The sequence below is a fragment of the Oreochromis aureus genome, linkage group 11 (genome assembly GCF_013358895.1).
Source record: "Oreochromis aureus strain Israel breed Guangdong linkage group 11, ZZ_aureus, whole genome shotgun sequence".
Lineage (NCBI taxonomy): Eukaryota > Metazoa > Chordata > Actinopteri > Cichliformes > Cichlidae > Oreochromis > Oreochromis aureus.
In genome coordinates, this window is record NC_052952.1 from 375,861 (window position 1) to 398,328 (window position 22,468).

Here is a 22,468-nt window from a genome sequence, read left to right on the forward strand (position 1 = left end):
CTTCTTCAGTAACTGCCAGTGCCACAGCCCTTTGGGCATGCAATACCCATTTTCTGCTTCAGGAGACCCCTGGGCCAACCAAGCCCAAAGAGGCTCCTTGTTCAGCTTTATGGCAAAAACTTAGAACATACTCAAGTAGAATAGCTCTAGTCCAGCCACCCAACACCTATTTCACTCCTAGCAAAGTATCATAGAAATAAACAGATATTTAATGAACAACTTTGTAGTCAGTTTTCCAATTTAGAATCCCCACTTTACATTTCTGTATTTTGACTGTGGGAGTAAAACCTAAGCAGACAAAACACACAGAAATGTTCCAAATGGGTTCACACAGGAACCCTCCTGAAGTGAGGCAAACGTGCTAACCACTGTATCACCACACTCTGGTGTAGCAGCACACTGGAATAGTTTGGGTTGTGCTTTGTTAGTAACAGTACAGCGTAACAGTAACAGGGAAAAATGAGTTTTCAATAAGATCCACTGACTTACTAAGCATGCATAAAAAGTGGAAACAGTGAAGCTTTTCTTTTCTTGGTGTAAGTTAAGTCCTTATACTGTAGAATCAGAACTCATCCATCAGCAGCCACCTTCAAAGGGCCTTGAGCAGGTACTGGAGCAGCTGTTTTTAAAGCATTTGGTAAATGAATGTCATCGGTCACGTGGGGATTAAACCTTCATGCACAGAATCACCAGGGATAAAAACACAAACGCTGGTTTCCTGCTGTGCTTAAAAAAACTTTTTCCTTGAAAGTTCTACTTCTAGCATAATTACTGCTGTGGCGCAGTGCTTTCCATGAGCGCCGTGTTTCTCTGCTAATACCTCTGGTTTAATTCTACAGCTATCGTTAAGCCCTGACCACATATGCAGTCTGCTGCCAACTACACAGACAGTCAAGAGGCTTCAAACTTGTGCACTGCAGCACAACTTCAAGGTGTACAAAGAGCCCAGTCAGCCCTTCTTCAGTAATATCAGCTCAACCTGCAGATAAATGGGCTGTGAACCGAATAAACAGCGGTCACATGTACAGCCCAGTTTTCAATTACCTTGCGGTTAACCTCGCCAAAGAGGTCAGAGTCACTGCACAGCACAGCAGCTCATCCTGCCGCTGTGTTTCAGAGCTGCTCCATGCTTTCTCTGCTCTGACATCTTTACCACACAATTCTCTATTTTCACACTCCTCCTCACAAACACTTGGTCAATGGTTCATCACTCCAATCACATTTGCATTAGGGCAAGATGGTAAATGGACTGGTCTATGTGGTACTCTAACTGAGCGCTTAGAGCAACATTCACGGCTTTACACAGATTTCATGGAGTGCTCTCACACTCTGACAAATACACCAGGAGCAACTGTGGGATCAGCATCCTCCCAAATACACTTTGGGACTTTGGGAATCAAACTACTGACCTTCTGATTGGTGCATGCTGATTTACTGTGCCCCATTAAAATGAATTCCTCCTCTACCTTCATCTATTTTTCTTCTCTCTCTCTCTCTTCTTCATTTCATTGTGTTTTTATAGAGAAACAGTTTGTATATAACTGCAAACCCTTCTTTACTGGCTTTGTGAAGATTCATGGCGATGATAAGATATTACTGCTGATGATGGTTTACAGGCCAGGCAGGTGAATTATTAACTCTAAGAGCTGCTATAAATAACCACCACTGAACAAAGCAGTCATGCATATGGACAGCTTCCTTTGCCTCACTGCTAATGTGATTTACACACACATCAGATTTATCCATCGTCGTCTTTTCATCCTCTCATTGCTCTCTTACGTATACAATCCAAAGACTGTGTTTAGATGCATATTTATGCTAAACAGGCTACATGTGCTGCTGTGTGTTTCATGTATGATCCAAATCTAAAGGCTTTCATGAACTGGGTGCACACTGAGTCAGATCATTCAGGGCCAAGGACACATTCAGAAATGTATTTGGTATTTATGGCAGATTTTTCTGGATCCACATGCAGTTCACAGAATAAGACGCAAGGTTGAGTCAGTGACAGGCTAAAAATAGACTTCTCCACTTATTAACTTTCCTCCATGAACTGACATGTGACAGCACTGCATCACACTGGCTTATTGGAAATTAAGTTCTGTCTCTTTCTACAGTTGGATAATCACTCGCTATGTGAAATATCCAGGTAGCTTCCTGCACACGTCAGTCATCATTACAGGGAATCAGCAGCTCAGACAGTGCACTGATGATTGTTTATCACAGCAACAACATGCCAGAGGACTGGATGTATCTGAAACATGACTGGGACCTGTTTATCTCACTGGACACAAAGACCAAATATCTGAGCTTGTTTTTCAAAGACTGTATATTTAATGAAAAATGTAAATTATCAAGTGGGATCAGCTACATGAGGTAATGTGCTTTGCCTACAGAGAACACTGTGGCCACAGCGTCCATGCTGCTCTGTCCCACTTGGAGCTGCACTGCTCCACACCCACCACAGTAACACCTTTGTTAAGTTTGCAGACGGTGGTGGGACTCATTTCTGGGGGGATGAGGACGCCTACAGGGATGAGGTGGAGCAGCTGACAGCGTGATGTAGGAACAACAACTTGGTCTTGAACACCACAAAGACCACAAAGACAAAGACCATCGATGGGGTCTGTGTGGAGAAGGTCTGAGAGAGTCAGGGAGGACCCCTGAAAACATCCAGATGAACAGAATCCACATTTTAGGATTTTCTCACCTGGATGATTGAGCATGCATCGAGGCGTCATGGAGGACCTGATGTGGGAAACGTACACCACTGAGGTGGTGAAGAAGGTCCCAATAAGACCCGACTCTCAGAAAGAATTACCACCTGACTAGGGATGGGTATCGTTTAGGTTTTATCTGATACCAGTACCAAACCGGTACTTTTGAAACGGTGCCGGTGCTTAAACGGTGCTTGAACCGATGCTTAAAGAATCAAGAACACACGCTTTGTCCAAAAACCTCTCACGTTCAGCTGTTTTTTTGTAAGAAGATAACAATGTTAGGCTTTTCTGCAGCTATAGGGCATATATGGTCTCACTCTTGGCTGGAAGCAGTGCTTAAACAATGGAAAAAACACAAACTTTGTCCAAAAACCTCTCATGTTTAACTGTTTCCCACTTTTTCTTTGGTCATTTTAGCCTTTTTGGCCGGGGTGAAGGGAGCATCTGCCATCAAACAAGAAGACAGCCGCATGTAACTACGACGGTGTTTGCTAGTTCACCTTACATGCATTAATGTAATAACGTGGTTAGCATACTCAACGTTAATTACACACAAACAACATTAAGCTACTCACGCAGAGGAGAACGGCTGCTGCTGCCATCATCATCCTCATCATTTCTGCTACACTGACAGGGCTAGGGGCCAGGAGTCTCCTCTTCGGGTTTTTGGGGGATGTTGCTAACTCCGGTCCGATAACAGGCACCACACCCGCAGTAGATGTGCTCGGTGTGAGGTCTCGCAGCAAGCTATCAAACACGGTGCATTTCTCGGCTTTAAAAAAACGCTATGCGTCGCCAGGTGTTTCATCAGATTTGAGGTGTTACCTCCTTTGACAGTATCACAGTATCAGCTTAAAGCACTTGTTGCAGGCTGCTGAGTTTGCATCTTTTGCTGTGAAGTACAGCCAGACTTTTGATCGCTTCGCCTTGGGCATTTTTAATCTGTAGCTCTGCTCTAAAAGAACGTACGTACCTGGCCCCGCCTACTATCCTCGGAAACGTAAAATGATTGGCTAGAATCCAAAGTGTATGACATCTCAGGAAATAAAGCACCGAAATGTGCGCTGCTTTTCGGTCTGGTTACTACCGTTTATGTCAGGACTGACACCGGTACCCATCCCTAATGCTGACTAACTGCTGGAGTCCTTTCATCACTGCTCAGCTTTTCAAAGACGTGAGATCCCAGAGTTACACCAGAGCAGGGCCATCACATTTGGGACTTTGTCCCCTTAATAATAAACACCTTCACTTAGAAACTGCATTTTGTGTTTACTCGTGTTATCTTTGACTAATATTTAAATTTGTTTGATGATCTGAAACATTTAAGTGAAAAATATGAAATGAGGACGGGACAAAGACTTTGTTCCACCACTGTGTATGCGACCTCAGTGTAGGAGGAACGAGGAGGAACACTAACCTGTCTGATGGTCCGGGCCACCAGACTCTCAAGAACCGGGCCTCGATCTTCATGCAATAGATGGACTTCATCCAAGATGAGGAGCCGTACAATCTGTGACAGAGCCACATCGCCAACACTCTTCCTGGTCACAACGTCCCACTTCTCCGGAGTCGTCACCAACATCTGAAAACAGCACAAGTTCCTCTATAGATTATCGTGCATTTCTTTTCCCCCTCTGTCTTTCTTCAAGAACTTGTTCTATAATGAAATGTATGTTTCTCCAGTAAAACTAAAGGAACTGCAACACCAGTAAACCTGAAAAACTAAACAAAAGAATCAAACATGATACGACACGAGCCACTGCTGCCCTCCAGGCGGAGTTAAAGGAACACAGTGAGGTTTTTGTAAATGAAGACTAACAGTGAACATGATGCATTCTTGTCAACTGTAATCTCACTATATGACAAACATTGTCCTTTAGTGAAAATCACTGGAAAGCATCACAGCTCAAATAAGCCATGAATCACAAAGGGGATAGATGCATGTAAAAAGAAAAATAATCTATATAAGAGATTATTAAACAGCGGACAAAAGATGCAGAAATAAAGTACAAGTCATATAAAAATAGATTATTTAATATTGTAAGAACAAGTAAGAAAGAATATTACCACACATTATTGGAGCAAAGCAGGAGTAACACACAAGAAACATGGAGGTTATTAAATAGTATAATCAAAAAAGGCTCGAAAAATAAGAATCATCCAGAATATTTTAGAACAGATAAAGATATTGTGCTTGATAAAACTAAAGAAATTGCAAATTAATTGAATGATTCTGTTACACATGTTGGCTTTAAGGTAGCAAAAGAAATTCCAGAGTCAAGAAATAATAATGAACTAAATAAACATAAGATAAGACTTTATTGATCCCACGGCGGGGACATTTTTGCATTACCTCAGCTCAGGTACAGATATCAGAAGGAAATACAAAAAATACAAATAAAATACAAACAAATAAAAAATAAATAAGATAATACACTATATACAACAGCAGCATACACATTATGTGATTAAGGATATGGTTGTGGAAATATGCAAGACATAAACTATATAGCTTAACACAACTATTCCAATGTATAGACATACATACATATATACCTGCACACGTCCATATTAGATTTCGTCCTCCATGTTTATTGGTGCTGTAACTCACAGAGAAATACTTGATGTTCTGAAAACACTTCAGTACTGACATGATATTAGTTATAAGTATTATAGAATAGTCAACCTTTCACATACATCTGTAATCTGTCCTTTCAAACTGGTACGTTTCCCTCCAAAATGAAAACAGCAACAGTTATTCCCATCCATAAAAACAGAGAGATGTCAGTTTACCAACTACAGATCAATATCACCACTCCCACAGTTCTCAGAAATCTTAGAAAAATGATTTGTTAATAAACTTGATAAATATATTGAGAAACATAATCTCCTAAGTGATAACCGATGCAGCTTTAGAGGAACTTGCAGAGCGGATATTTACTGCAATAGATAATAAGGAATATACTGTTGGTGCTTTACACACTTCAATATAGATCATACTATATTAATGAATAAACTAGAGAGATATGGTATAAGAGGGATCACATACACGTGGATGAAAAGTTACCTGGATCAATACGTGCAAATCAATAATGTAAGATCTAATCAGTTGAAGGCAACTTGTGGTGTTCCTCAGGGCTCTGTGCTGGGCCCTGAATGATTCATATTATATATAAATGTGTTTTATTTGCTGATGATCCACTCTGTATTAATCAGGTAAAAACCTACAACACTTCTGACTGCAGTGGGAAAGGAGTTAAATATACTAAAAAACTGTTTTGATATAAATAAGTTATTGTTAAATATGAAAAAAAAAGTATTATTTTGGCACTAAACAAATGAAAAATGTATCTAAAATCAGGGTTGATAGAACTGAAATTGAAAGAGTGTGTAAAAATAAATGTCTTGGAGTGATAATTGATGATAAATTGAGCTGGAAGTCTCATATAAACCATGTGAAAACAAAACATGTCAAAAACCATTAGCTGTTAGCTATGTAGAGAATAACCAAGCTATTCTCTACAAAACAAAGCTCGTCCTGAACAAGAAATCACTATACACACTTTATTGTTCTCTGTTGTTTCCAAATAAGACTTATTGTCTAGAGATACGGGCTAATGCATGTAAAACTAATACTCTTCCTATTTTCAAGTTACAAAAAAGAGCTCTAAGAATTATAAATCAAGCTATATGGAACCAAATAACATCCTGCTTATTAATCTGAATACCCTCAAATGTTATGATTTAGCTGAATATAAAATGGCCGCAGTGCTCAGAAGCTGTTTGAAGTCAGTTTAAAACCAAACCAAGATAAATGGTAAATGGCCTGTATTTATATAGCGCTTTTATGGTCCCTAAGGACCCCAAAGCACTTTACATATCCAGTCATTCACCCATTCACACACACATTCACACACTGGTGATGGCAGCTACATTGCAGCCACAGCCACCCTGGGGCGCACTGACAGAGGCGAGGCTGCCGGACACTGGCGCCACCGGGCCCTCTGACCACCACCAGTAGGCAACGGGTGAAGTGTCTTGCCCAAGGACACAACGACCGAGACTGTCCGAGCCGGGGCTCGAACCGGTAACCTTCCGATTACAAGGCGAACTCCCAACTCTTGAGCCACGATCGCCCCACAAGATAAGGACAAACACAGAGCAGAGATCTGTTTCTGTTAGAGGAGTTAACGTGTGGCATAGTTGTGACAGTGACTTAAAAAGGTGTAGTTCATTTTCTATAAATCATGAATGAAGAAGAGCAATAATAATAATACTGAAACTCTTGGTTGTTTTGCGATTATTGTTATGAAATGTAATTTAATGTAGTGACTTATCTAAGGTGGAAGTTTAGTTTTGCTGTGCTCTTTTGCTTCGAGCCTGATGTAAATGAGCTGCTTCCTAAACGATCTTTTGTTAAAGGTTTTGCACAATAAGCGCGTGCTTCAGCCAATACCTTTCTGATTAGCCTTATCTCGTGTGGTAGATCTTTATTCTGGATTCATTCAGAGATCTGAATGCTCATCAAAATAAATAACTTTAAAAAATGTGTAGACAGAAATCTGAATACAGCAAAACAACAGCACTAATGATCACTTTATATAAGATCATTATGGGGACCACATATACCCAAATACCTCCACACACAGTGACAGTGTGAAGAGTTGTACCTTATTTTCATAGTATAATAAAGCACTGTATTTACATGTAAAAGTGTTTGTAGGTTACATCACTCCATCCTAGGAATTAGAGCTCTTGTTGTCTGTGAAGGTTCTCAGTCATCCAGGTCATCGCAGTCTAAGGAGCTTGGAAAGAAAAGCGTCTGGACTTCTTTAAGTTGCTTGAAGACATTTCATCTCTCACCTGAGAAGCTTCTTCAGTTCTAGGGTCAAATGGTGGAGAGTCCCAGATTTAAACCCTGTGGAAGTGTTCCCCCAAAAGACGGACAATGGACCCCCTGATGATCCTCAACATAATCACATGAGCCAAGGTGTGAAAATGGGTGTGGGTCACAATCAGCCAGGGTTTCGGGTGAGCTCATTGTGAAAACAATGTCACCTGGGCCAGCTGGATTACAGCTTTGGGCCTGCTGAGGCAAAGACTCGAGAGTGGGAGTTTAGTGAGGCCATGAAAGTGTTCAGTCAGGCCTCAAAGAAATCCTGACAAACTTTAAGGAAGAAGCAGCTTGTGCCCACAGTGTAGTAGGACTGTCCCCCCACCGTCAGAGGCTGAACAAGAACTACACGACGACAAGTAAGGCTGTTCCCTTCAGCTCCCTGACTGATTCTAAGCAGGTATGAGAGCTGGAGAGTTAAACTTCTTCAGTCTCAGCATGAGCACAAGTGTGAGAGAAGCAGGCCCTCATTAGGCTGAGGAAACAAAGTAAAGCCAACAGAAACGTTAGGAGTGGTCAGATAAACAGTCTGGTACAGTAAAGAGGAGGAACGTGCTGGCCAGCTCAGCAACACCCGATTTAAATAACAAAATCACAAAACACAAATTAAGTGGATGACTTTAAAATTCTGTCCTTGGTTAATACAAACCTCTTCACAGCATCCAGACCAGTTCTCAACAGCCAAGACAAAGGTGTGTTACTTTAACTCAGAGGACAAGAAACTGATTGGATAAGATTTCACAAAGTAAGAATGACCCAAAGCATCAGCATCAGTCAAGGTCAGTCACCTGATGAAGGCCCATAAACACACCACAGCTTGAAATCCCTAAACGGCTGACACAACTCTGATAGACAGAATCACATCCATCACACTCACTGGCTAAACGCTGGTTTTGGAAGAACTCACAAGTTTATGAACGGAACCGAAAATACAACAACAGACAAACAAACCTAGAACTGAACAGATTATTGTTACTTAGCGGGGAGATGCAGGACTGTCTACATGAATTTATTTCACTGTTGTCACGGTAACGTGCACTTTCATAGATTTCACATCATCTGTTCTCATCTCTCTCAGCGCCTGGTGACATTATGACAGCACTGGTCACGCCCACTTTGAAAAGTCACTAATGAATATATCAGCTGTGCTAGCACTGGCATAATGCTTACACACACATCAATCAGCTGGTATTTGTTTACTCGAACAGATCTGGAAACATCTAGAACATCAGTCACACCAAGACTGGAGTTTCCCTGAGTGGATTCATTCCCACGCTGTTTGAAACCAAAGCAGCGTCGTTCCAACAGATGATCTTAGATTGATGGGTGGTCAATGCCCAGTTGCCCACAGATCTGCTCCATCACAGTAATAAAAGGTAATGACAGATGTTAGACTGTCCCACTGTGTGCTGAGTTACAGTACGTACCCTGTGCCCGTCGATGACGTGAGTCTGTGCTGTGTGACGGCATGATCAGTATAAACGCTGCTAGTTTGCCTCTCAGACTAATTAAATTGAACAGCATCAGCATATCTCTCTGCATCAAATGACAACAGAAAGCTTCTCTGCATACTTCTTCGTATCTACAGCTTCCAGTGCAATATTTGTCTCTTTAAGGAAAAAAAATACTACAATGCATAATTAATGGAGTGTGAACCTGTTGGAGGATGTGCAAATTCCTATTAAAGTCTTCCTGTAAAAGCAGTTCATTAAATTCCCTCTAGTTTGCATTTAAATCAATCTATCCAGCCATTAGAGGCTGGCACGCTCACAGGAAAAGAAGCGCATGCTCCTAATTGGACGTACCGGTTAATTTAAATGGAGGCTCTGGCAAATGGAGCAGAGGCCAAAGTGCTTTTTTAATTGCTTTACAAACACACACGAGGAGGTGCAGAGAAAACATGTAATTGTTTTCCTTAATGGTGTTATTTAGCCAGTTAATCAAATGATCGCTCTAGGACTGCAATCAACCCTCTAAACTGACTCATTCTTCATATTTCATAGAAGAAAAGTGTAAGTTAAGGTTTCTCAAATGTGACAGTTTAATCAGACAAATTCCCAAACATGAGAAATAAAGTGGCCTAGAAAAATTGTTCTTTTCAAACATTAATTACTGAATTAGAGTAAAGAGACCTGGCAAAAAGACAACCTGCTTAAATATGTAACCAATTCACCCCGATCAGCCGAGGGTTTAGGACCAGGAGCCTTACTGGATGCAGACGGTCGGGAATCACCACAGAAATGATCCAAAAAGCAACCCATTGATTTAATTACTACAAAAAACTAAACTCATTGACAAGTCCATTGTTTCTTTAAATGAGCTGCTAATTACTGAGTGCAGTATAAATATGATTGATTGGATTCTTAGACTACGAGCCGGCTTCACATGATTTATGGTCAGTCTGTGTTGATGTGTGGACAGAAAACATTAGTTTAGTTACATCCAAGCTGACGTTCCTCACCGATCCTGGCAGGTGCATAGATGAATGCCTGTTTCCCCCTTTGGGAATACTTAGGCTGAGACATGTTCAGCATTGGGAGACACCAGTGACATTTCCTGCAGCATTTCCAAGGAAACCTTGTTACCATATCATTAGACATTATATGAGACGGGTCTTTGTGCTGTGCCATTTATCTGGATGTGCCGGGTACGTTTGATGAATTGTTGATTTTTTCCTTATTCGTGATCTTTACACATTTCATAACACACACACTTTACAAACTTTCACACAGGTTTCTAAAAGTCACGTTCGTTTCTCTCTTCATCTTTGTGACTACTCTCATTCAATAAACCTGGTTTATTTTATTATAAGCTGCTGTGCACACGGAGCCACGGCTGTTTTGTCAGTGCTTAAAACATAAACTAGGCCTCGGTGCTGCTGGATTTATGGTCATTACAGCAGTTTTTTATTGTATTGCACTTTAATTGAAAATGATGACTGTAATATTTTCTATAGACAACAGATCAGATCCCTTCATGTCTCTGCTTCACCTACAGTCACTGTGGGTGTAATGAACACACACAGCAGACACGTTGTTTGGTCACATTATTATTATTATTATTGTTATTGATTCCATCATAAATGCTCCAAAAAGAACCAAACCACATGGAGATGTCCACTTCAGCCTTGGGGGAAATGAAATACACCAAACTATTTCTGTAACTACCACAAACAAGTCATTAAACTGATAATAGCTGGAGTTGGCCATTTTAATCTGCAGGAAGTGCCAGTCTTTTAGAGCAGCTGCAGCTACATGCACATCAGCGTGTATCCCTGCAGGTCGCTGCCTGAGTGGGAGGAAGATTGTTGCTCACTGGTACGGGCTAAGGTTAGCACGGACACGTGCAGCAACGCCACGACACATCTCGCCAACTCTCAGCACTTAAATACTAATTACTGAAATCGCTGAGAGACCATCAGAGAAGCGATGATCACTTGAATAAATGATCTTTACAGTAAGTGCCGTGACTCAGTCCAGCATGGCATTTCAGTAATGACTTGATCTTCCTTCAGCTGCTTTGATGGGCTCCGTCTTTACAGTTTCACCGACCTGCAGTTTGTTCCTTTTTTAAGCCCAGTTTACGGAGGCTGTTTTACTTTTCCCTTTACCAGGAAACACTGACTCATTCTCACAGAAACCTGCGTCGCTGCTCCTTCCTCACTGTCATTAACTCACATTTCCCCTCTGGACAGAGCAAAGGTGCCCGGACGTCCCCGGATGCCGTCCAAACCACACTGGCTTCCACATGGCAGGATCCCTCCAAACTCTTTCTGTTTCCATAGTAACTCTGCTGTTACGGAGAGAGGAGCACGTAGGAGGATGAGGTGGGCGGGTGGACGATGGAGTGGGTCGGTTAGAGAAAAACGTTCACTACATTGTGATATGTTAACAACTAACAGCCTGTCAAGGCCAACTGTAATGAGAACCTTCTCAAAGCTCCACTCTGGTGTGTGCACGTGTCTGTGCGAGCGCGCACGTCGTTACACTCTGATGTGGAAAAATCATTTCAGTGGGAACTGCTGCTCTTTCCTCCTGCTTAGTGAGTGGATGACGCTGGATTTGACGAGTGGGAGGAATAAAATAAAAAGGAAAGTGATGGTGAACTAGTAGAAAAGAGCAGCAGAGTGTTCAAACATGTTAACGACGTATTCGTATTCTACAATCATTACACTGCTTACTGTCACGTCTTTATATGAAACCATGCCAATCCAAACCAACGTGACGTTATGATGTTACTATGGTTTTAACTCTGAATCACAGCTCTGGGATTTGCTTTGTTTTAGGGATTCAGGGATTACACTTTGTGTAAGAAACACAGTGAGGGAGACAAACATGTGATTCATCCTTTCACAAACTCATGAAATGCATCCTTCACTTTCACTTTCCAAAGAAAGTTTTTGACAACAAAGATTCAACAGGAAGACATGTGATGACCTGTGAGGTCGCAGAGACATCCAGGCACCAATAGGGGCGCGAGGGGACCGAGTCATCCCTTAGGAGTGGTGAGGCTGGCCGAGCACTTTCCACGATGCACCGATTCCCTCTCTTCCACTCTCACCTGTAGCTTTGGGTTATTTGTTGTTCATCGGTATATGCATATTCAGACACTAAGTGGTGTCTTTGTGTGTTTCAGAAACATGCCAGCTGATGGTCCTCTGGAGTCCGTCCAGGTGTTTGGAGGTAAAAACCCACCACAGCATTTTCCCAGTGCAGGAGGAGGAACGTCCTGATCAAGGTGAACGGCAGACCTCAGGAGAGGGTGGAGCCTGCTACGCTCCAGAACAAGCTCCTGGAGCCAGTGCTGCTGCTTTTGCTAGAGTGGAGGGTGGTGGACACATCGCACGGACCTACACCATCCACCAGCCATGTCCACAGTCCTGGTTGCATACTATCAGAAGGATGTGGATGAGGCCTCCGAGAAGGAGATCCAGGACATCCTGATCCAGTACGACAGGACCCTGCCGGTTGCCGATCCACGTCACTGTGAGTCCAAGAAGTTTGGTGGACCTGGAGCTGGCGCCTGCTACCAGAAGTCCTACCGTTAATCCCCGTGTACATTTTTTTAATAAATAAAGATTCAGGATACTACAAATATTTACTGCAGCTGTTTTACCCAGATTGTGACATTCTCACTGCACAGTATTTGTTCTGACACATGTATCAGCAGTAATGTGGTTGCAATAAATCCAAACTGTCCCCTGAATCTCAGTGTCGGTGATTTTCCTTCTTTTATCTGATGTGCTGTCTTTGACGATGGTTGTGTAATGATCCCGATAAAGGTCAAAGGGCACAACATGCAAGTTTAATAAAGCAAAAGTTCTTAGAAGTATTTGCTTCCCTTCCTTACACACTGTCACGGCAGGAAGCCCGCTCTGCTATCAACATCAAAGGTGTGTGATGAAAGAAGCGATGGGACCGAGGGGAGACGAAACAAACCAAGGTTACAGAGCATGACATCACTCAGGCCCACTAAACGTGGATCCAGCTCTGCACTCCAACACTTTGTGCAAATGCACGACAAATAACCTGGTGAAACGGAGGCATTAGAGAGAGTTCAAAGTGAAGCAGAGCTGCAGGGCTGCTCTGAATCTGACTAATCATTCTCTTTGTGTAATCTCATCATATGACCTGATAGAAATGCAGTTTTAAAACACCTTCAGATTAGCTGGAATTGGCCTCATTTCAGAAACACACACACACACACTTTGTATTCATAAGTCCCATGAGACTTATAAATGGTAAATCTGAGCTGTGCGATCTGTTAAATCCAACTCCTTTGGATTTAACAGATATGCAGGTTTTCCCAGTGTTCCCTCTCTAAGTGCCGTTCAGGTTGGATCCAACAGCCTCGACGTCTCTCACAGCCACAGGACTAAACTCTCTCATCATCATCTTTTCTTTGGCTTCATTCCATCTTCTTTAACACAGAAAAAACTCATTTAACCCTAAAGAACTATTACTATTAAAAATGTCACCAGTATTTCACTTATTAAACTTACTAAACATGAAATTCAGCTTAAGAAGTGAACATGCGTCATTATTCACACTGGCTGTTTCCTGCATGTAGTCCACGATACAGCGTCTGTCATATTCCAAGGAGCTTGGAAAGAAACAAACAGCAGTTAAACTGCATTTTTATGGCTCAGTTCTGTATTTAAATAGACAGTGCACCTTTAACTAACAGCACAGTGTGGTAGTGCACAGACTGGCTGAACACAGGCGAGCAGGCTGACACCACCAAAGCCTGCAGCATACGGTGGACAATAACAATGCATTTGGCTTTAACACTTCTAAATGCTGTGACACAGACTCTCACCTCTGGCTTTCTTGCTATCTGTATTCACACAGAGTGGCTGAGTAGAGTCGAGTCTACAGTCAGGCTTAGCCCACTGAAACACAGACACAGTGGACTGTGGAGCAGGACACAGAACAAACTACAGACTGTGGTCAGATAAAGTGCTGCGGTCAGCAGGGAGAACTGACCTGGAGAACAGAGTGAGGTCTAAATACAGGTGGTGAGGTAGAACAAGAACCAGGCTTGACTAGAATAATGAAAAACATGAATAACATCAGTGTAGATTAAACTCACTGTGAAACTTGCTCTATTAGCATGCAGCCACCTCACAGGAGTGCATGACAGCGTGGGTTCACCCTATCTGTATCAAATCTGCTGTTGATATCCACTAACCATCTGCACTCCCTGATGCTAGGGCCTCTCTCAGCACACTGAAGGATAAAGCTTCTGTCACAAAGCAAACACGGTTCAGGAATGCTTTGAGGAGCACAACAACAAGCTGGAGGTTTGACTTGGCCTCCTGTGGTGGACAGACACGCCTGATCTGTGGAAGCCCCACCTCACAACTTAGCACGATTTAGCAGGTAGTCGTGATGCTGTGCCTGATCAGACTATACTCCAGCTTCCTCCCATAATCCAAAGACATGCAGTTAGTGGGGTTAGGATGATGAATGAGTTTAAATTGAGGTGTGAATGCAAGTTCACACGGGTGTCTGTCTGTGTGCTGGCTGTGACCGCTGACCGGTCCCTGGGATGGATCCAGCCCCCTGTGACCCTGATGAGGATAAGTGGAGGGAGGGTGGATAGATGAATGACACCGATCATTCATCCATCCACCCTCAGCATTAGTGGTTTTCACTACTTAGCACCTGCATTATTCACCAGATCTGCCTCCCTGCAACACCTATCGTGTCTCCAAAATGAGTATATGAGAACACCTTTATATGAGAGGCAAAAGCACAGGGACAGAGCAGGACTGTGTAAAGTGCAGGCTAACAGCGGTCCAAAGGTGCATGAGGAGATGACCTTGAAGCAACATTTGACCAAATTAAAAACAAGTCTTATTTATTTATTTGGCATGGAGAGTGTTACTGGAACAATGTTCTCCTACATTCTCGTTTTAGATTTGAGTTTTTGGAGGTCTGCCTACATATCCCACCATCAGCAGGAGAGTGTATCTCTGAGCACAGCCTTACACAGCCGCACATGGTTGGATTCATCGCTGGTTTGGTGTTGATACGGAAAAATGAAAATCCTTATCAACACCCCTGAACCCAAATCCACAGTGCAGCCCTGAACCTGGACTGCCAGTGGGACCGAATGAAGAATTACAGTGTAACACTGTTACATGTGTGTATGATCAACCTTTTCAAATCCTTTCACTGTCAGACTTTGTTTAAACAACATCAGCACACTTACACACACACAGTGACCATAACAATAATAACAGATATGAACAACACTCACTGTGCTCTGTTAGACAGCGTGGTTTCACTCATGACCTGCACATGTGTCAGACTGATGATCATAGTTACAGGTGAGTAATAAGCTCAGTATGTACAGATATACTTTAAGGACGATGTCCTAACCCGATCCAGCTGGGGGTGCTAGAGGACGTGTAAGTGTAGCAGTGTGTAGTGAGCCGTGTGTGTGTGTGTGTGTACCTGTGTTCGAAGGATCTCCCCTTTGGTAAGCTGCATGTCTCCAGTGAGTTCTTTCACAGTGATGCCCAGTGGCTCCAGCCGCTTACCAAAGTAGTTCGTCATCTCAGCCGCCAAGGCTTTCATTGGAGCCACATATACGATCTACAGAGAGAGCGGCGTGAAATGAATGTGAGTGGAGAAGAGAGAGTGGAGGAAGGTTGTAGACGGGGCTGAAAGGACACTGTGGTGATAAATGAGCAAAGAGGGGCAGGATCATTTGTTCCCCAGCTACCAGCACAAATCAGTTTATTGTGAAATATTACAGCACTCGCATGGATAAAATGTAATGGTGATGTATGAAAAGCAGCTATTGTCACTGCTGGTGTTTGTCAGAGTGTGTACGCGCTTTTATACACAGAACAAAGACTCTGGATGTCTGCATTATTGATGTGTGTGTGTGGATCTGACACTGGGTTTAAGACCAGTGCTTTTAGACCAAGCTGTCAACACTGAGTCTGCTTCCAACTGTTGCTATTTTCCATTTTGACCACCGTGAGCTTCTGTTTTTCTAAATCCAGCACTGACAATTGAACGCTAACTATGAGACCAGAAACAGTGGGACGAGCGCCGTGTGGCTTTAAAGTGCGTACGTTAATCAACTGTTTTATTATGCTTCTGCCATTATTTTGTAAAAACTCAATCTTAAACAGCTGATCTCGGCATCTAAGCCGTCTCCAACACCGAAATTCCCGTCGTGATTTTTAGCTTTTCTCTGGTGACACTATTGAGCTGTTTTCTCAGGTGGCTCATAATAATGAGGTCATCATTTTATTCACCAATAAAATTTGATATCAAAAACAATCAATCACACCTGTCAGTCAAATCCAATGCATCACAACAGCTAACACATTTGACCCTAGTGCAGCTTATTGGATCATCACTCAGTCCATCTGGTCAGCTTCAGCCTCAGTCTGAAGAAAACACCAGGACTGTCTCGACTGTTCAGTAGTCAGCAAAGACTACTTTCTCTTTGCTCGAGCACAGACACATTCATACACATAAACCGTGTCAGCTGTGTGAACATGAGGCTGATTAGGTCAGCCCAGAATAAATGCAGGCTCATTTCTGTGAATGAAAATGTTTAAAAATCATTTAGCATCAACCTTTAATACAAAGGCTGTTTTATGAAACGTCAAACCTCTGTAACATGTAACAAAGTAACACTTAGTCCCTCAGCAGGCACATTAGATGTGAACTTTTACAGCTGTAAGGCAGGAAACTCACTGTTAAAGTGCTTCAATCTGCAATTTTCCATCCCTGAAATGTCATTGGCTGATTGTAGATAAGGCCTGTTCCAGGTAATAATGCACACTTCTCACAAGAATTAAGGGAACACTCGACCCAAAGTCAGAAATACACCCCTGCCCAGTGAGGAAGCATACACCCATTTAACCTGCTTTGGTACCTATCAGAGTAACAACAGCTGCTCTGTGCAGCCAACATCAGAGAACCCCAAAAAGCAATGGTTTGGTGGGCGGTGCCAACTGCCCACCGCTCTCTCCTTACACTTCCTGTCTGTTGATGCTCTTCGCTCGTTCCCTTCTCAGCAATGACAGCATGAGATGGTACCATTAGACTGACTGCTCTAGTATTTAGCATCATCAGTGCTGTAGATCCTTTCAGACTCACAAGACAATCCAGGTAAACATTATTATTGGAGTTAAACAACACGGAAACTGTACAAATCAACAGAACAATCTAAGCATCTTAAAGGAAGTAACATCCCATAACTCCAGCTCCCCTTGACTTCAGCCTATCAGAGCAGTCCTATTAACTCCCTGCCTGAAATCTCAGCGAGTGATCTGAATCCCTGCAGGGCTTGTGTGAAATTTCACCAAGGAGCAAACTGAATCTCCGGGACTCGTGTTCAAAGGCTCCGAGCTGGAGTGACACTACAAACAGGAAGCAGTTATCACAAAGACATCTTTCCTTGACAGATCAGTATACTACAGCCATTTCAGCATAAACAGCACTAATAAGTGTATCTGATGTGTGTGTATATGCCAGCATCACACCTTGAATTCATCTTTCTTAATGACACCACTGGGCTGCAAGTGCTGACGGATTTCATGGAGAACTGTCAGCATGGCGATGTTGGTCTTGCCAGCACCGGTTGGAGCACAGATCAGGAGGTTCTCATTGGTGTTGTAGGCCGTCTCGAACACTATGGACTGAATCCTGTTCAGGCGCTTCATGCCCTTGAACACCAGCTGCCCAATCTGTGGAAATAAGACAAGCACACAGAATTACGACTAACACCCCATTTACTAGGACACACCTGAAAACCATGTGTTCAAATATGTGTGATTAGCAGTGCTGCGTTACTTTGTGACCGACCTGTGTCTGTACAGAGTGTCTGTGAATCAAACAAACAGAAAAGGACCACAGAAGCAAAGACACATTCAAAACATCCTGTCATCTTGCACAGGAGATGTATTTGCAACCCACATGTGTGCTGTAGTGGGTGTGGACATAACAGATCCCGCCCCCTGCCCCCCTCACAAGCTCACACCCCTTGATATGCAACAGGAAGGTAGACGCTAACAATCATTGTATCATTTTATCACTTTGTAACAAATAAAGATTAGTGATTAAGCACCTTTAAACACTGGCTATCATCTGATGATTCTTGTCTCTGGTTTTACACAGACGGACAGGAGGGAGGAAAGTCTTCACCATGACACTTAGCTATCCTGGACATCCCTAACACACTGAAGCTGCAGGTCAGCCTGTGCAGTCTGGAGATCCACACAGGACTTTCACACACACACTGTGAATACTTCTGAATGTCATATTTGTGTTTTTTATTTTCAATAAAATGTTAGCACACTGACTGATGAGGTGCTGCCCATGTTTAGATATAACACAGTCTAATTACATTGAATTTATATCCATGTATCAACATGATCCATGTGGCTGAGTAATAATAAAGTAACAATGCTGTTGGTAATTCCTATTTGAAGCCACTGATATCAGTTGTCACATGTATGTTGTTTGTCATTTATTTTGAAGAGACCAGCAGAATCACTGTCCTGCACTTCATCCATTCACATGTGTCCAGACGTGAAGCTTCTGGATATACAGGCCATGAATCTTAGACATGTGATATTCTGTCATGACTGACGGGCGGCGCGTGTGCCAGAAGACATTGGTTTTCTAATGTCAGCACAAAACCGCCATACACATATTCTCCATCAAATAAACTGGCAACATCCATATTTAATGTTAAAATCTGAATTCATAATGCATGTGCACTGAATAATTCTGCAGGTCAACATGCTCCTTTCTGCTAAATAAAAGGCAGGATATTTGAATCCAGCCCACTGTGATAACCTCCCACTGTGACTGTAAAATGTGACTCTTGTGGTATTTTGGGTTCAGATAAACTGAGCAGAATCAGGTCGTGTTGTTAAACTAAACTGTGGGAATGTAAAGACTTACAGGGCCATACCTGTACAACAAACCCTGGTAGGTACTGACGCAGCTCTGGACTGGTTGCCTGGTTGCCCTTGGCAACTAGATCTGGGCCAATGCCAACTATTCAGTGCAGTCGCCCTCGCAACGGCATTTTTTATGACAGAAACATGCTGCAGACTCCTCTCTTCATTGTGTTGACATGCAGTCAGACAGGTGATCAGTTACAGTCCGTGTCAGTGACTCAGCCTCAGCGTGAACAGAAACTGGAAAATTAAAAAGCATGAAGGAGGACGAATGTATGTGCTGAGACCAGCTGTCACTCAACCTGGCCTCTGTCTGCCTTCACTATGGCAACAGAGTGTGGGTGATGGCCCTCAATCTCACACTGCCTCTGATAAGGACAGAAACGGCCACTGTGAAGGACAGTTGGTGCCACACACACACACACACACACACACACTACAAACACACACACACACACACTACACACACACACACACACACACACACTACACACACACACACACTACACACACACACACACACACACACACACACACACACACACACACACACACACACACACACACACACACACACACACACACACACACACACACACACACACACACACTACAAACACACACACACACACACACTACAAACACACACACACACACACACACACACACACACACACACACACACACACACACACACACACACACACACACACACACACACACACACACACACACACACACACACACACACACACACACACACACACACACACAAACACACACACACACACACACACACACACACACACACACACACACACACACACACACACACACACACACACACACACACACACACACACACACACACACACACACACTACACACACACACACACACACACACACACACACACACACACACACACACACACACACACACACACACACACACACACACACACACACACACACACACACACACACACACACACACACACACACACACACACACACACACTACAAACACACACACACACACACACTACAAACACACACACACACACACACACACACACACACACACACACACACACACACACACACACTACAAACACACACGCACACACACACACACTACACACACACACACAAACACACACACACACACACACACAATACAAACACAGGGGAGAGTGGAAACAGAGCTGCTGCACAGGTGAGGCTTTTCCTTCTTGAGCAGAACAAGCAAAGTCCAAAACCACGAGAAATGTGAATAAAACCGTATCATGTCATGGATGTGCTTTTTAAAAAAACAAACAAATCACACATGCACACATTTTACACACACATATTGATAACCATTTTAAACAGTGACTTTAAACTGATTATTAATAGAGATGGACCGATCCGATATTACTTATCGGTCCGATACTGACCTAAATTACTGGATCGGATGTCGGAGAGAAATAAAAAAATGGAATCCGATCCATTAAATATCACAAAAGCGCCTCACAAAACTTGCGACATGGCGTAACTCGGCTCATAACCGTAGCACGTCGGAGCAGTGTGCATCACATTGGTAAATCGGCTGTGGCGTGCGAGACCTCTCGGTGGTCTGATTGAGCATTTGTAGCCTCGCTACCAAACCGACATTTCATCTCCGAGGAAGTTATCCCAGAGAGAAGTAAAGCAAGTGTGTAAGTTCATCTCTGAATGTTTGTAAAGCGTTCCCACGTTAAGCTTAACAACCGATATATGGAGCGACTGCCTCTCTCTCTCTCTCTCTTGCTGTTACTTTAATCATGAAACTGATCAATGATCAGCTGATCGGCTTTTCTGTCGCGAGTCCGTCTCTCTTCTTTGTTTTTGGCCCACTTTGCACCAGAAAGAGGAAACCAGCGGCTGAACAACAGCAGCACGTTTAAGCTTGATAAGCTGTTGTTAGAATGTATTTAATATTACTTTCTACACCAGGATCCTTTTCTATGTAGCTGACGGCTGGTAACTGTGCAGGGGCGGATCTAGCAAAGTGTAGCCAGGGGGGCCGATAGGGCATGAACAGGGAAAAGGGGGCACAAAGACATACTTTTCTTTCTTATTCTCATTTAAAATGTCTAGCTTTTAATAAATAATTATCTGAATCTTACACCCAAAGTTTTAATCTGATGTAAAATGTATAGAAGTCCATTACTGTATATAGTAACTGTTAAGTCTAATATACCCTAGTAAGCTATAGTACTTTTTCCTTTGGGAAGGTACCATCTGTGCAGTCTGCAGTTCTGTTGAAGAAAGATGTTGAATCTATTTAATTATTCTTGAAAAATAATTGATTTCTATGCATTTTTTTTTTACACATGCATCAAATTAAAGTTGATTACATCGATTAAGCATCATCAGGTGGAGGGTGGGGGTGGGGGTGGGGGGGTTCCCTATTTTTTTTTGCTGGGAGTTTGCAACCCTATTAGTTAGGTTGCTTAATATTTCTGCTAAGTACTCTTTAAAATACCAGAATAGGGAGGATGGAGCAGGTTTAAGTTTATTAGATTGATCAGTGTTGCTGAACTATTAAATATTTTGGGTGCAGTGTATTTTTTACACACAGGTATAACAGAATAGCTTTAGCGTTGTTGTTTATTTAAACTTGAGGATGAACTTATACAAAATGCAGCAAGATATTAAAAAACAGTTTTATTGATTAAAAAACACACTATATCGGATTCATATCGGTATCGGCAGATATCCAAATTTATGATATCGGTATCGTGCCATCTCTAATTATTAATAGTGATAACCTGAGTCTGTGGGTTACTGTCAGCAGTGAGAATGCTTCCTGAAAACTTACAGAAACACGGTTATGAAATGCAAACGAGATTATCATAGGGCATAAAAGCCACTGTCCCTCCAAGCTGACTCACACGCTGAGGTGACTACTCACTGACAGCATCTCAGATCCTGTATAAAAGGATTGTGAACACAATACTTTTCATCTACGGTTTGTGTTTTCACTCACAGGTGAATGCAAATACATTTCCACTCAGTGTGGAAAAAGAAAGTGGTGTAAAGGTGGTGGAAACAAACTTAATTCAGGTACAATAACATGAAGACCTGACTTAAATGATGATTACAGAGACTGTGGTGCAAACAAACTCAATCGATATGCATTTTCATCAAACGATGAAAGGTGTGTATCTGTTTTTTTAAATGTTGTTTCTCCAAAGTTGATCCACAGCAGAAAGAGGCAGGTGATGTGTACGAGAATAAAAAAGAGGTCATGTGATTACTGACATGGTGACTTGGTGTTCTCTCTCTCTGCAGTAGAGTATCACTTCCTGTTCCAACACACGGTGGTGTTTTTGAGTAGCTTATCTGCACAGCAATTTAACTAAAAACTTTTAGATACATTCTGTTTTAA

The 22,468-nt window shown here is 42.5% G+C and overlaps 1 protein-coding gene and 1 pseudogene across 4 annotated transcripts in view; one reads left to right on the plus strand and one right to left on the minus strand.

Annotated features, from left to right (window-relative positions):
• The window catches only part of ascc3 (activating signal cointegrator 1 complex subunit 3), a 146,178-nt gene that overhangs the window by 65,045 nt on the left and 58,665 nt on the right, over positions 1–22,468 (minus strand). For all 4 annotated transcript variants that reach the window (XM_039619361.1, XM_039619363.1, XM_039619362.1 and 1 more), the window contains exons 9-11: positions 17,630–17,833; positions 15,576–15,716; positions 4,138–4,302 (exon numbers count right to left, since the gene is read on the minus strand). In XM_039619361.1, coding sequence (XP_039475295.1) covers positions 4,138–4,302; positions 15,576–15,716; positions 17,630–17,833 — 510 coding nt within the window. The remainder of the gene's footprint in view (positions 1–4,137; positions 4,303–15,575; positions 15,717–17,629; positions 17,834–22,468) is intronic.
• On the plus strand, positions 12,254–12,661 carry LOC116314648 (annotated as a pseudogene).